The sequence below is a fragment of the Geotrypetes seraphini genome, chromosome 16, assembly GCF_902459505.1.
Source record: "Geotrypetes seraphini chromosome 16, aGeoSer1.1, whole genome shotgun sequence".
NCBI lineage: Eukaryota > Metazoa > Chordata > Amphibia > Gymnophiona > Dermophiidae > Geotrypetes > Geotrypetes seraphini.
In genome coordinates, this window is record NC_047099.1 from 11,047,339 (window position 1) to 11,063,612 (window position 16,274).

A 16,274-nucleotide genomic window follows, 5' to 3' on the forward strand; every position below is an offset into this window, starting at 1 on the left:
TTTTCACTCAGAGAATAGTTAAACTCTGGAATGCGTTGCCAGAGGATGTAGTAAGAGCGGATAGCGTAGCTGGTTTTAAGAAAGGTTTGGACAAGTTCTTGGAGGAAAAGTCCATAGTCTGTTATTGAGAAAGACATGGGGGAAGCCACTGATTGCCCTGGATCGGTAGCATGGAATATTGCTACTTCTTGGGTTTTGGGCAGGAACTAGTGACCTGGATTGGCCATCGTGAGAACGGGCTACTGGGCTTCATGGACCATTGGTCTGACCCAGTAAGGCTATTCTTATGTTAACAAAAAGAAAATTAAAAATAAACCTCAGTCATTCTCACTACTCTTTGCAGTTGGACCATCTTACCCCGATGGATGATTTTTGCCTTCCTCAAAGAAACACAGAGACATGAGGCAGACCTGTTACATAGAGATTTATTCATTTCCTGCTACTTATGTTTGCAAACTTAATATTTACAGGGGCATAACATCAAGACAAGAGTTAAAAGCAATACTTGAATCATCTTGCAAGGCAGGTTTGTACTAGGGTCATGCTGCAGTCTTTGGGATATTAAAACACAGCCACCTCTTGGAAAGTGGATTCCCCTCTGCAGTAAGCAGGAAAGACACAAAGCAAGGCTTGAGTTGAGCTGGGCAGCTGTTGGTGTTTAAAGTGATCAATAACACAGTCACTTTAAGCAGTATAGAGCAAAGAAGGTAAACCGATGAAAGTAGGTGTAGCGATCTTTGATCTGAAGATAAGTCTGAGTTTAATTTACTTTGACTTGATTTATTTGCATTGCATCGCATAGAGCTAAATATTTTCCCTAGGGAGGTTTTATATGCCTGTGAGGTTTTGCCTGAACACCTTAAGACACTTTTGTGGCATTGAGAGAGCCCTGTCTGAGGCTTTTTCCTCCCGTTTTGGGTCAATTGGAGCCTGTGCAGCAGTGTTGGTTTACCTTCTTTGCTCGCTACTGCTTAAGTGATTGTGTTATTGATTATATTGTTGGCTTTTCACTATACCCCTGTTATTTTTACTAGGTGTTTAAATGTGAGACAGCAAACACTATAAAATCAGTTTTGATGTAAGAATAGTCCTTTTGGGGGCTGGTGCTGTTGGTCTGCTCTGAGATTTCCAGCTCAGAGCTGCTCAGTTTTACTGGTTGAATGTTACTTGGGCATTTCTGCAAAGTAGTGAAGTGAGAGACAGGCCAACATGGGTTGGGTGGAGGGTTTCCTCCTTGAGCTAGTCTGTAACATTAGATCATGGCCTGCATTCCACTGACTTAGTTATGAAACAAAGACATCCTGAACACTATGTTTGATTTCCACCATGCAGGAACTCAGCATGTAACAACCCACAATGCCCAATAAAGGTGCCCTCCATCCAGGACTGGGAGGCATTGACCCAACCAAGTGGCCTCCATATTCCATGCTTTGTGAGAACAAATGACTAGCTTGAGATATTATAAATCCATTTAGGGCAATCTTCTGTAGTGTCCCACCAGAACAGCATATATAATTTCAGGGACACAGCCAAACACCCATGACCCAGTGGCTATTGACAGTAAACAGTCAGTGTGTCCTGCTGGTTCCCACGGATGAAGACCACGGGTGGGCTCAGATCATAGGACAGCATTTCCAGCCATGCCATGTAGAGGGCGCTAGGGCAGGCATCCTTCTTAATGACTGGCAGGCTCCTGGAGGAGAGGGGGAGGAAAAGTGAGAGAGAAATCTGCATTCAAATTGATGGCCCCTTCCAGGGATGTAAAGGTTGGGGATTGGAGAATGAGGGTGTGTATTGAGAATGGGGAGGTTAGTTTTTCTTACATGGCAATGACAGCAGCGTCCTGAGAATTCTCGTGGAGAATTTCATTCAGCCTCACTTGGCGTTCGGACTGCAATGGAAACATATCAGAGACAGGAGATTAGGAAATTATCTTCCCACGGAGAGGGGTGATTCTGGAGCTGGCCTGGCCAGGGGAAAAGAGTGAGGAAAAAAGAGCTATGGACAAAGTTGGTGGAAGAACGAGAAGGCCGCAACTTTACCTTCTTGCTGTGGGCTCTGAGGTCCTGGTCAGAAATCTTCCAAGGGTAGGTCCTTTTCAGCTCCCGAGTCCTCTCTCTATCCATCAGCCCGTCATTGAGTCGGTATGGCATCACCATGTCCTTGAAGATTTTCAGACTGCCGAAAGACCAAAGAAGGTTCATTCTTTTTCAGATGAGTCATTAGCTGAGACTAAAGATTAGGAATAATGTAGAGACACCTACAAGTTGTCCATCCTTAAAATGGAGGTGTAAGTGACCCCAATCCTGGTTTTATCCCCTGTGTCTCTAATGGGGTCTGGTGTTCCAGTATCTATAAAAACAGGGCTGAAGAGATTTGTATACCAGAATTACGTTAGCAGTCCGAAGAATGATTCCAAGCCTAGGAAAGCTCTGGTCCAAATGCAAGTATCTCAGACCGCAAATAAGACAAACTACTTGAGTAAACCCAGTTCCAAGCATCCCCCATCTGAATTCATGCTCTGAGCCTGTCCTGGATGCTGCCATCATAAACCCAAATCCAGCATTCATTGAGAGAGAGGGGGGAAAAAGAAGGTGGGGGGCTGCTTATGGTTTGGAGTCAGCAGCTTCCTGCTAGCACAATTGTTTACAATATTATTTCAAATAATTTAAGGTCTGCACTATCTAGAAGCCTAATCGGAATTACAATAAAACATGAGTTGTCTCGGGGGTGCATTTCATGGTCTCAGATTGGTGCTGGTTAGAGAGGAAATGTCACCTGTGCTAACTGAAATGGTCTTGAGGTGCAGAAAGCCAAATGTAAGAGTGCTATGTGGTAATGCTGAGGAACTGGAAAGTAGTGAGGATCCTACATGGACCGTGTTTCGGCGTATGGAAATGCCGCCTTCAGGGGACCTGTAAATATATGTTGATTATGAAAGAAAAACCCAACCCATATGTGAAACAGAAAAAACCACTTTGTGACATGTAAAGAATTATTAATGGTGGTAATGTGATGTGATGGTGGTAATTTAGTGAAGGCGTTAAAAAGAATGGCGGGGACTTTTTTTCCTTAAATTTCTGTGCAAGCGTCTGCTAAATTTTACATTACATTACATTACATTAGTGATTTCTATTCCGCCTTTACCTTGCGGTTCAAGGCGGATATGTTTTTTGGGATCCCACCCAACTAGAAAATTTTCTTTTAGTTAATGAGAAGTAAGATCTAAAATCTTGTCTTTTGGTTAGGACTTTACGTTAGGGTTATCAAGAACTACTTGACTACACTACAAACATCCTCAACCAGATTGAACTCTGGATGCTATCTTTCAGACTGAAACTCAATCCCGATAAATCAAAATTCTTCCTAGCCTCCCCTAACGACAAAATCAAGGACACTACAATTCAACTGAAAGGAACAACTTACTCCCTTGAACCCACCCTAAAAATTCTGGGAGCCACGCTGGACAAAAATTTATCCTTAGAAAACTACACCAACCTCATTGTCAGGAAAAACTTCTCCATACTTTGGAAGTTACGCACCATAAAAAATACTTCGACGACACTTCTTTCCGCCTACTTGTACAATCTTCCATCCTCAGCATTCTTGACTACTGCAACATCATTTACCTTAACGCCACAAAGAAAACTACCAGGAGACTAAAAATAATCCAAAATACCGCCATGCGCCTCATCTTCGGCCTAAAGAAATGGGAACATGTCACCCCCTTTTTCCACCAAATTCACTGGCTGCCATTCGAATCTAGAGTTCTTTTTAAATTTGCATGCTTCTGCTACAAATCGGTAAATGGTTCATCACCAAGTTACATCAATCCTCACTTTAACCACTATTGCACAAACAAGAAATCCCGTAGAATTCAGCTGTTCGCCTACCCCTCGCTAAAACTTTGTCACCTCAAAAGATTCCTAGACAAAACCTTCGCCTTCCAAGCAGCCAAGCTGAACTCATGGCTTGCCCAAATGATACTAGAGGCCCCCACTTACCTCGGCTTCAGAAAATCACTCAAAACTTACCTATTCAGAAACAAAACCCCTAAGGGTCCCCCCCTGATTTCATTACACTTCGCCCCCCCACACTTCTCCTCCTCCACGATAGCTTCTATTCCCAATCTTCCCCAATCTCCCCTCCTTCCTCTATCAAGTTCAGTTAAAATTTGTTATATAACCTTATAATTTGTTGTAAATCTGCTTGTCAACGCGGGATCCTAATTTAACTGATGTAAACTGCCTAGAACTCGCCGGGTATGGCGGTATATAAGAATAAATTATTATTATTATTATTATTATTAAGTGCCTGAGATATTTAGGAGGTAAAAAATCCTACGTAATTTTCTTTAAAAATTGCTTTGTATTGTAGCAACATCCTTCTCGTATTTGTGGGCTAGAAGGAATTTCTATTATGATATATGATTATTTGTTGTTTTTTCCTTTATTTTTCTTTGTACAGTTCCTCATCTTGAATCTTTTGTATTTCAAAAGTGTGAAAATATTTTCAATTAAAAAAAAGAATGTCGGAGAATGACCATCCATGTGCATAGAAGAGATGTTGGGAATGCATGACATCGCTTCTGTGCACATGGATGCTCATTGTCTGTCATTCTTTTTAACACCTTCAGTAAAATACGATGAATCAAGGTCCTCCCTACTTTTCCAGTTAAGACATAAGAACATAAGAAGTTGCCTCCGCTGAGGCAGACCATAGGTCCATCCTGCTCAGCGGTCCGCTCCCGCGGCGGCCCATCAGGCCCATTGCCTGAGCAATGGTCTATACCTATCTATACCCCCCAATCCCTTTTTCTTCTAGGAATCTATCCAAACCTTCTTTGAAACCATTTAGTGTTTTCTTGTCTACAACAGCCTCTGGAAGCGCGTTCCATGTATCTACCACCCTCTGAGTGAAAAAGTAACTTCCTAGCGTTTGTTCTAAACCTGTCCCCTTTCAATTTCCCCAATGCCCCTTGTACTTGTGGTGCCCCTTAATTTGAAAAATCTGTCCCTGTCTACTTTTTCTATGCCCTTCAGGATCTTGAAGGTTTCTATCATGTCTCCTCTAAGTCTTCGCTTCTCCAGGGAGAAAAGTCCCAACTGCTTCAATCTGTCGGTATATGGGAGATTTTCCATTCCCTTTATCAGTTTGGTTGCTCTTCTCTGTACTCCCTCAAGTACCGCCATGTCTTTCTTGAGGTACGGCGACCAGTACTGGACACAGTATTCCAGATGCGGCCGTACCATTGCACGATACAGCGGCATGATAACTTCCTTCGTCTGGTCTAATACCCTTCTTAATGATACCCAGCATTCTGTTTGCTTTCCTAGAGGCTGTGGCACATGGCGCCGATGCCTTCAGTGTTGCATCTACCATCACTCCCAGGTCTCTCTCCATGGTTACTAACCCCTAGTGGTGTTCCCCCCATTTTGTATGTGAACATCTGGTTCTTTTCCCCACGTGCATGACCTTGCATTTCCCCACGTTGAAGCTCTATCTGCCATTTTTCGGCCACTTTTCCAGCTGCTTTAGATCCTTTTGGAGCTCCTCGCAGTCTTCTTGGTTTGAGCCCTGCTGTATAGTTTGGTGTCAGCTGCAAATTTAATGACTTCACACTTAGTTCCCGTCTCTAGGTCATGTATGTAGATATTGAACAAGAGCGGTCCAGCACCGACCCCTGCGGAACACCGCTCGTGACCCCTTTCCAGTCTGAGTAGTGGCCCTTTATGCCAACCCTCTGCTTCCTGTTTGCCAGCCAGTTTTGGTGATCCATCGGTGGACCTCCCCTTGTACCCCGTGGTTCCATATCTTTTTAAGCAGTCCTCTCGTGTGTGGCACCTTGTCGAAGGCTTTTTGGAAGTCAAGGTAAATGATGTCTATAGATTCCCCTTTATCCACCTGGCTGTTCACTCCTCAAAGAAGTACAATAAGTTTGTGAGGCATGACCTACCCTTACAGAAGCCATGTTGACTTGGTTTAGCTGCCCATTTTTTCGATGTGCTCACAGATGCCGTCTTTAATCAGTGCCTCCATCATCTTTCCCGGGACTGAGGGTCAGGCTCACCGGCCTGTAGTTTTCCCGGTCCCCCCTTGCGCCCTTCTTGAAGATGGGCGTGACATTTGCTATTTTCCAATCCTCCGGGATCTCTCCGGTTTTTAAGGATAGGTTGCATATCTGTCGAAGTGGCTCCGCTATTACGTCTTTTAGTTCCTTGAGTACCCTTGGGTGAATGCCATCCGGACCCGGCGATTTGTCGCTCTTTAGTCTGTCAATCTGCTTGAGTACATCCTCTTGGCTTACCTCTAAATCGACCAGCTTATCGTCTTGGTCTCCTATTACGATCACCTCGGGTTCCGGAATGTTGGTTATATTCTCCATCGTGAAGACTGACGTGAAGAACTCATTTAACCTGTCAGCTATCTCTTTCTCTTCTTTTACAACTCCCTTTTGGTCTCCATCGTCCAATGGTCCCACTTCTTCTCTCGCCGGTTGCTTCCCCTTGACGTATCTGAAGAACGACTTTGAAGTTTGTTGCTTCCTTTGCCAGTCTCTCTTCGTATTCTCTTTTTGCTTTTCTAACCACTCGGTGACACTCTTTCTGGTGTTCTTTGTGCCCTTTTTGGTTCTCCTCTGTTTGGTCCTTTTTCCATTTTCTGAACCACATAGCACTCCTACATTTGGCTTTTTGCACCTCAAGACCATTTTGGGTTAGCACAGGTGTCATTTCCTCGCTAACTAGCACCGATCTGAGACATTTTCGTCATTTATTGCTTGAGTACCTGAATAAATTCATGTAAACCGTTCTGAGCTCCCTGGGAGAACGGTATAGAAATTGAATAAATAAAAAAAAATATATTGCAGCTCAAGAAAAGAGACGGCTGAGGGGAGATATGATTGAAGTCTACAAAATCCTGAGTGGAGTAGAACGGGTACAGTGGATCGATTTATTCACTCCGTCAAAAATTTACAAAGACTAGGGGACACTCGATGAAACTGCAGGGAAATACTTTTAAAACCAAATAGGAGAAATATTTTTTTTTTCACTCAGAGAATAGTTAAGCTCTGGAACGCGTTGCCAGAGGTTGTGGTAAGAGCAGATAGCTTAGCTGGTTTTAAGAAAGGTTATGGACAATTTCCTGGAAGAAAAGTCCCATAGTCATGTTATTGAGAAAGACATGGGGGAAGTCACTGCTTGCCCTGGATTGGTAGCATGGAATGTTGTTACTCTTTGGGTTTTGGCCAGGTACTAGTGACCTGGATTGGCCACTGTGAGAATGGGCTACTGGGCTGGATAGACCATTGCTCTGACCCAGTAAGGCTATTCTTATGTTCTTATGTTTGGTTCACATTGGCATATTTGCTTCTTGGACAGGTATTAAACCAGAGACAATTTGTCATCATTTATGTCTTTGTTTTTATGATTCTGGAAATGTTATAAGAACATAAGAAGTTGCCTCCGCTGAGTCCAGACCAGAGGTCCATCGCGCCCAGCGGTCCGCTCCCGCGGCGGCCCATGCCTGAGCAGTGGTCCTTGACTATTTCTATAACCTTTCTCTACTCCTATTCCCTATAACCTAACCTCAACCCTTATCTGTTACCCCTCAATTCCTTTGTCCTCTAGGAACCTATCCAAACCTTCTTTGAAGCCCTGTAACGTGTTCCGACCTATCACAGGCCTCTGGAAGCGCGTTCCATGTATCCACCACCCTCTGGGTGAAAAAGTACTTCCTAGCGTTTGTTCTAAACCTGTCCCCTTTCAATTTCTCCGAGTGCCCCTTGTACTTGTGGTTCCCATAATTTGAAAAATCTGTCCCTGTGTTATGTTTTGGTGTTATAATAACCTGATAGTACATTTAGCTCCACTCTTTCTTGCACGTGTATTCTGTGATTCTTCCTTTTTTGAGTGGAGAATTGGGGTTTTTTGTTGCGTGTTTCATGGTGACATTATTTCGGTATTCAAAAAGGAAGTGCTGGCCTAGGACCCTGACCATACTCAACTCATGCATCCCATTGTCCCTCTATTTTCAACCTCTTCTCTGTCAGCTAGTCTATGAGCTCCATGATGCAGGGACTGTCTCTTCTATGGTGCCTGTAAAGCGCTTTGTACACCTTGCATATATGTCTTATGCAAACACAGATAGAGCTGTAGAGGTCATCTGCATCCCTCCTTTTCCCTCGTTTCCCCAGCTGGTCATGGAGAAAGAAGGGAAGTTGTGTGTGGTCGTATTAGAAAATGGAGGTGAACCTCTTACTTTTTTGCTTCTGGTTTTAAAGCGATGTCCGGTAGCACAATGGACCTCCTGGGAACCCCAGGCGGAATTTGCTGAGAAGGGAGAACATCCTGCAGGGAGACAGAGAGAGGATCCAGCTGTTAACCAGCAGAAATTGCTTCTACTCAGCATCAACTGATGCATTAAGGTACCTTCTGTACCAGGGACCTAGCCATGAGGGGGAGGGGGCTGGCCTCCATTCCCCTAATTTGTGTTCAGGCCATCTGGCTGGCAGAGGTTCCCATGCTTTCCCAATGGACATACTTCTCCACTTGTGACTTCTGCCAGTGCATCAGACTCTTCCCCCCTCAAATGCATGCTCAGTTTTCATGAAACTATATGGAAGGGGTGAAGGCCCAGCTAGTCGCGGGTGGGAGGAATACTGCAAATGGGGTCAGGGACCCTTAGCAGTTCAGGTTTGGGGGATAAAGCAGTGGCAGGATGAGGCAAAAGTTTGTCCCGTCCCTCTCCCCAAATACAAGATCTGGCTAAGCACTTGTTCTGTGTCTGAATGCTATAGTTTGTAAATTCTTGGGGTTAGGATACTAAGATTTGCCTCAAACGCTTGACTACAGGTTTTACCAGGTTGCCATCCTTTTTCCTGATACCAGAAGCCTTTTTGCCTCAGTAGAACTGATACAGATCTTCTCATACCACCTCCTGCATATGTCGCCATGTCATCAGTACCCCCAACTGACCCCTGTTGTGTTTCCTCCTTCCTAACTTACTCCTTCTGTTCCTCCTCCATGGTGCTGAGGTGACCACTGATAAATACTCGCACCTTGCACTGGCTCCATCTCTTCCTGGCTGGTCAGCAGGTAGGGAATCAGCAGTGTCAGACCTGGGAGGACATAACAGGAAACACATTTCTATCAGGCAAAAGAAGTGCATTGTGGGTAAACCATCCAGAAACAAGCCAACCACGGCGGAGAGATTTAGATTTCTTCAATCATGAAAACGTGTGCGATGGCTCGACACGCACGTGTTTCGGCTAATATGGCCTGCCTCAGGAGCCTTATTGGTAATATGATATCGTTTTTACGGTGTAGCTAACAACAAATGGGAAGCCTCCTCAAATTCCGTTTGGTACTCCTATACACACGAATGAGAATTCTGTATTATCCTTTCTACCCACATCAACATCTCTAAATCTCTCCAGTATGGTTTGTTAGTTTCCGTCTGGATTGTGGAGTTTTTTCCTGATTGTGGGTAAACCATGACAGGATGGGTCAGCATGCAGTGAGTTCATATTCAGTTTCATGTAGGGTTACCATATTTTTTTCCAGGAAATCTATGGACAACATGACCCCGCCCTGTTCCGCCCCACCCCCACCTAGCCTCCTCTCTTCTTCCGGACGAGCTCCAGCCATGGATGGAGGGCCTGGAGCATGCACATGTGTGTGTTGACATCATCCGCGCATGCTCAGAGGCCCTCCAGATGCGGCCAGAGCTTGTTGGGGCTTTCCAAATCCGGACAAATGCCGGGGTTTTGGAAAGTCCATCTGGGAGTCCGGACAGTCCTCTAAAAAGAGGACATGTCCAGATTTTCCCGGACGTCGGGTATCCCTAAATTCATGCAATATACTGCAAGTGAAAGGATATCTAAGCGGTTTATCTAAAATAGAAATGGGAAGGAATATGACATAAGGAGACCTAGATTACAACAAAATAAATAGCATTGATTTTTCACTAATTCTGCAGAACTGCAATGGAAAAAGAGGCTCAGAATGAGTTCTGCACTAAGATTGTAATGTGTAGTGCAGTAGAATGAGATACAGTGTGCAAAGGGAGTGGTCAGTATCCAAAGGATAGAGTTAGGCAAAACAAAACATAGAAATTGACGGCAGTCTGCCCACCCTAATGACCCTCCCCTGCCTTTACTTTGCGAATAAATCCCACGTGTCGATCCCATTTGGCCTTAAAATCAGGCACGCTGCTGGCCTCAATCACCTGAAGTGGAAGACTATTCCAGCGATCAACCACCCTTTCAGTGAAAAAGAATTTCCTGGTGGTTGATCGCTGGAATAGTCTTCCACTTCAGGTGATTGAGGCCAGCAGCGTGCCTGATTTTAAGGCCAAATGGGATCGACACATGGGATTTATTCGCAAAGTAAAGGCAGGGGAGGGTCATTAGGGTGGGCAGACTGGATGGGCCGTGGCCCTTATCTGCCGTCAATTTCTATGTTTCTATGTTTAGTAAATGACAAAAAGACCTACTTGGCCCATCCAGTGTGGCCCAGTCAAAATTTATTTCATTAGATACTCATACAACAATCCAAAAACATTCCCTCATAATCCCTCTGCCCCGCAGACAGCGGTCAGACTCTTTAAGGATCAGCCATCTGTAAAAGTGGGTCAACACGTTGTAGCTTAGAACCAGAAGATCCGCAGTACCAAATCCTAGTCTTTGTGGTATGTGAATCCAGTTCCTAGGCTTTCCAGCAGCCTAGCGGATTGGAGTTGGAAGGGTGGGGGCTGGATTCAGAGTACACGGGTATAAGGATGTGGCGGAGGCAGGTCCTCTGAATTCACTCACCTCCATCATCAGACAGCCAGTAAACATCGATGGTCCTCTTGCTCTGCTGGGACTGGAAGATGGGGCTGGCCGCTTTTCTACACTGGTGAGCTCTGGAGGAATCAAGAAGCCAGGGAGGAAAAAGAGACAGAGAGTTTGTACTGGGTTATGATAATTTCTTGCAAAGCATTCCACTGAAGAAACCCCCCCAAACACTCTGGGCCACTAGTATATTTTCCCTCAGACTCAAGGATACAATACAGCTCCATAAAAACTTGCTGGGGGGGGTCTGTGACCTTTGTGGCCACTAAGGGAACATGAGGGGCCTTCCTAGTCTGTGTAAGAGGAAAGCAAGAGGGGGGTGGGGGGGATAAGGGTGCCAGGCAGAGGGTAGGGAACATCATAAGATAGGAAGGGAAAGAAAGATGCTGTGCTGGAACATCTGTCAGTAGTGAGGGGGGAAGCACGCTGCTGGAAATTGCCCCTGGGTTGGCTGGTTAGTGTACAGCCATCCCTACATCTTCAGCCATAGAAGTGGAACACTGTTAACTTGGGGGGGCCCAGGAGCTCCGCCCTAGCCCCAGCGGAATGCAGCGCACAGCCCGTCACCAGCTCCCGACGCCACCCCTTCCCGGCATTGTACATTAAATCTTCGGGACAGCTGCCCCACAGTGTCAACAGAGCAGGTCGTCCCCCTCATTGACGCTGTGTGGCGCTGGCTTGAAGATTTAAAGTGCAACGGCAGGAAACGGGTGGGCACCAACTGGTGACTGCAAATTTTGGGGAAGGCTATGGCCCCTGTTGTCTCCCCCGTTCTGACACTTTGTCCTCAGCTACCACTGATGACATCAGTGGTGTAGAAAATGGGGGGGGGGGGGGGGCGGGGGACTGCCCTGGGTGCCGTCTTCATGGGGGTACCGGCATCAGTGCCTCTTCTCTCTTCTTACCCCCCCCCCCCCCCCCACATACCTCTTGAAATGGTTGACGGCATGAGAAACGTCTTCCACTTGCTGCTCACGCCAGCTTCAGCTCCCTTTCAATGTCAATTCCTGGTCACGGGACCAAAACGTGATGTCAGAAGGGAGCAGAGGCCAGCGCGAGCAGCAGGTGGAAGATGCTCATGCCGGCAAAACATTTCATAATAACATAAGAATTGCCACTACTGGGTCAGACCAGTGGTCCATCGCACCCAGCAGTCTGCTCCCGCGGTAGCCCCTAAGTCAAAGACCAGTGTCCTAACTGAGACCAGCCCTACCTGTGTACGTTCCGGTTGAGCAGGAACTTGTCTAACTTCATCTTGAATCCCTGCAGGGTGTTTTCCCCTATAACAGACTCCGGAAGAGCGTTCCAGTTTTCTACCACTCTCTGGGTGAAGAAGAACTTCCTTACGTTTGTACGAAATCTATCCCCTTTTAATTTTAGAGAGTGCCCTCTCGTTCTCCCTTCCTTGGAGAGGGTGAACAACCTGTCTTTATCTACTAAGTCTATTCCCTTCATTATCTTGAATGTTTCGATGATGTCCCCTCTCAGTCTCCTCTTTTCAAGGGAGAAGAGGCCCAGTTTCTCTAATCTCTCGCTGTATGGCAACTCCTCCAGCATGGGGGGCACTCAAGGTGCAGGGGGGGGGGCATTTAAGAGGCAGGGAAGAGCAAGGGGCACATGGCGCAGTGATGCCAAGTGCCACCGCCCCGGGCACAAACCTCCCTTGCCAAACCACTGGATGACATTGACAAATGTAGGGGGCATCCTAGCTGCGTATTAAACATGGAATGATACAAGTGGTGGTGGACATTGGTGAGGGGGGAAGGATGTGAAGCCAAGTACCGGAAGGGATGCACATAGTCTTCCTCCTTACCCACTGCTGCTGGAGGGTCCTCCTGCTTCTCTCCTTGCTCCAGTGTTCTATTACCCTCCTCCTCTTCCTCGAAGGCTGGGTTCACTGCAAAATCCAAAATGGTGAATAGCAGGGTGAAGCTTTCAAAACCTTTCCAGCGATAGTAAGATACAAATAATTACAAGGTTTAAATATTTTTTAAAAATTGTTTTTAGTTCTAATGGGTATTCATTTAGAACTGAGACATATTTAACCCTAATGAACCTGTCCAGGCAGTGCTGAGAAGATGGTGCCAGCTTAGGGTTACCATATGGTTCCAGAAAAAGGAGGACGGATTGAGACAACTGGGTTTTATTTCTACTGAAAGCAATGGAAGTAAAACCCGGATGTCTTGATCCGTAATCCTTTTTCTGGAGCCATATGGTAACTTGCCAGGTACCTAAGTCCTCTGCTCTGCCTGGGCTCAAGAGACTCACCATGCGCTTGCATGGTCCGCAATGTATCCAGCCCTTCCTTCATCTTCAGCAGGCAGACCCCAAAATTCATGTCAAAAGCATCACTGTGGGAGGATAGATAGAAATTGATGTTTTAGTATTAACTCCTGGAAACAGGCATTTTGGGGAGCAAAGGTGTGAGGGAATTTTTGCAACTGTCATATGTCCATGCCTGGCTCTGATTGGTTCAGACTAGAACTAGAAACAGAAATAGTTAATGCAGACCTTGACGTAATAGCAATATCCGAAACATGGTTCACAGACTCTCATGGGTGGGATATAACTATACCGGGATACAACCTGCTTCGCCAAGACAGAGAGGGTAAGTTAGGAGGAGGGGTAGCACTTTACATCAAAGAGATCATCAAGACAACCAGGATCACGGATGTCAAGTATACTGGGGAATCCATCTGGGTAAACCTGGCCAGAGGCGGAGAAAAATGCCTGTACCTTGGTGTGGTATACAGACCTCCAAGACAATCGGAGGACAAGGATGCAGAATTAATTGAGGACATTGAGAATATCACCTTGCGGGGGGATGTTGTTCTGTTAGGAGACTTCAACATGCCTGATGTAGACTGGAACACACTCTCAGCGACAACTTGTGATAGCAGGAGGATATTGACGTCCATGAAGGGAGTACGGCTCAAACAAATGGTACTAGAGCCCACCAGGGCCCAGGCCATCCTGGACCTGGTACTTACGAATGGGGAAAGCGTCTCGGAGGTCTCGGTGGGAGAAACGCTAGCCACCAGTGATCATAACATGGTATGGTTTAACCTTAAGAAAGGCTTCCCTAGATCACAAACAAAAACAAGGGTACTCAATTTCCGGGGCACTGACTTCGCACGCATGGGAGATTTCGTCCATCAGAAGCTGCAGGTTCAAGAAGTAACTGATAATGTGGAAGCTATGTGGTCAACCTTGAAATCGACTCTTCACGAGGCAACTATCCGCTACATAAAATCAGTAACTAAACAACAAAGAAAAAAGAAACCCCAATGGTTCACTGATGAGGTCTTGTACCTCGTCAAGGAGAAGAAAAGAGCATTTCTCTCATACAAACGCACCGGGGATAAGGAAGCAAACATTGAATACAGGACAAAGTCTACAGCGGTCAAAACAGCAGTCAGGGAGGCCAAGCTTCAAATGGAAGAAACTCTAGTGAAGAACATTAAGAAAGGGGACAAATCCTTCTTCAGGTACATTAGCGACAGGAAAAAGAACACAAACGGGATAACACGCCTTAGAACGCCAGACGGGGATTATGTGGAAACAGATTCCGATAAAGCCAAACTACTGAATGATTACTTCTGTTCAGTCTTTACCTGTGAGGCACCAGGGCACGGGCCACAGCTGGAAACAAAGCAAAGCATGGAAGACCCATTTCAGAATTTTGAGTTCACAACTGCTGATGTTTACAGAGAACTGTCAAGACTCAAGGTGAACAAAGCCATGGGACCGGACAATTTGCACCCGAGAGTGCTCAGAGAGCTATGCGATGTTCTGGCAGAACCGTTTGCCATGCTCTTCAATCTCTCCCTAAGTACGGGGAGAGTCCCCCTGGACTGGAAAACAGCTAACGTCGTTCCTCTGCACAAAAAGGGTTGCAGAGCAGAGCCTGCGAATTACAGACCGGTGAGTCTCACATCAATAGTATGTAAACTCATGGAAACTCTACTTAAAGGTAAATTAGACACGATATTGGATGAGGGGAATCTAAGGGATCCCTGCCAACATGGATTCACTAGGGGCAGGTCATGCCAATCCAATCTTATCAGCTTCTTTGATTGGGTGACAGGAAAGCTAGACTCGGGAGAGTCTCTGGACATAGTGTACTTGGATTTCAGTAAAGCTTTTGACAGTGTCCCACACCGTAGACTATTAAACAAGATGAAATCGATGGGGTTAGGTGAGAAACTAACTGCATGGGTCAATGATTGGCTGAGTGGAAGACTTCAGAGGGTGATGGTCAATGGCACCCTCTCTGAGACCTCGGAGGTGACCAGCGGAGTGCCGCAAGGCTCAGTCCTGGGACCATCCCTTTTCAACATATACATAAGGGACTTGACCCGAGGGCTTCAGGGTAAAGTAGCACTGTTTGCCGACGATGCCAAACTGTGTAATACAGTAAGCGAAAGCAACCTCAAGGATAGCATGACGCATGATCTGATCACGTTGGAAAACTGGTCCTCGATATGGCAGCTGGGTTTCAATGCTAAGAAGTGTAAGGTCATGCATCTCGGCAGCAGAAATCCTTGCAGAACATACACCTTGAATGGAGAAACACTAGCTAGGACTTCAGAAGAACGGGACTTGGGGAGTAATCATCAGTGCAGACATGAAGGCTGCCAAACAGGTAGAGAAGGCCTCATCCAAGGCAAGGCAAATGATGGGATGTATCAATAGAAGCTTCGTTAGCCGCAACCTGAAGTCATAATGCCACTTTACAGAACCATGGTGAGACCTCATCTGGAATACTGTGTGCAATTCTGGAGGCCACATTACCGTAAAGATGTGCTTCGAGCTGAGTCGGTCCAGCGGATGGCCACTAGGATGGTCTCCGGACTCAAGGGTCTCTCATACGAAGAAAGACTGGGCAAATTGCAGCTCTATACTCTAGAAGAGCGCAGGGAAAGGGGTGACATGATAGAGACATTTAAGTACGTCACAGGTCGTGTCGAGGTGGAAAATGACATATTCTTTCCCAAGGGACCCTCGGGTCACAAGGGGGCACCCGCTCAAACTCAGAGGAGGGAAATTTGGTGGTGACACCAGGAAGTATTTCTTCACAGAAAGGGTGGTGGATCAGTGGAACAAACTTCCGGAGCAGGTGATCAGAGCCACTAGCGTGCTCGACTTTAAGAATAAATGGGACATCCACGTGGGATCCCTGCGAGGGTCAAGTTAAGGAGCTGGGTCATTAGCACTCAAACTTAATGGGGTGGGTCAGTAGAGTGGGCAGACTTGGTGGGCTGTAGCCCTTTTCTGCCGTCATCTTTCTATGTTTCTATGTTTCTATGTCTATGACATCATATGTGCCATCATATATATATATATATAAACACACACAGCAAAAAGCAGCTAAATGTCAGTTGTTCTGAACATGGTCAGACACAGGGGCCTGCTGAAAAGAGTCTTAGACCTGAAGAAT

General features: G+C 46.0%; 1 protein-coding gene across 1 annotated transcript in view; it reads right to left on the reverse strand.

Annotated features, from left to right (window-relative positions):
• Window positions 1-441: 441 nt before the first annotated feature.
• Window positions 442-16,274, reverse strand: part of LOC117349594 (solute carrier family 12 member 3-like) — a 52,594-nt gene continuing 36,761 nt past the window's right edge. The window contains 10 exon segments of the mRNA XM_033923185.1: window positions 442-1,693; window positions 1,824-1,891; window positions 2,043-2,178; window positions 8,260-8,309; window positions 8,312-8,348; window positions 9,006-9,085; window positions 9,087-9,118; window positions 10,814-10,905; window positions 12,617-12,776; window positions 13,103-13,185. Of these exon segments, the coding sequence (XP_033779076.1) occupies window positions 1,552-1,693; window positions 1,824-1,891; window positions 2,043-2,178; window positions 8,260-8,309; window positions 8,312-8,348; window positions 9,006-9,085; window positions 9,087-9,118; window positions 10,814-10,905; window positions 12,617-12,776; window positions 13,103-13,185 (880 nt within the window). The 3' untranslated portion in view covers window positions 442-1,551.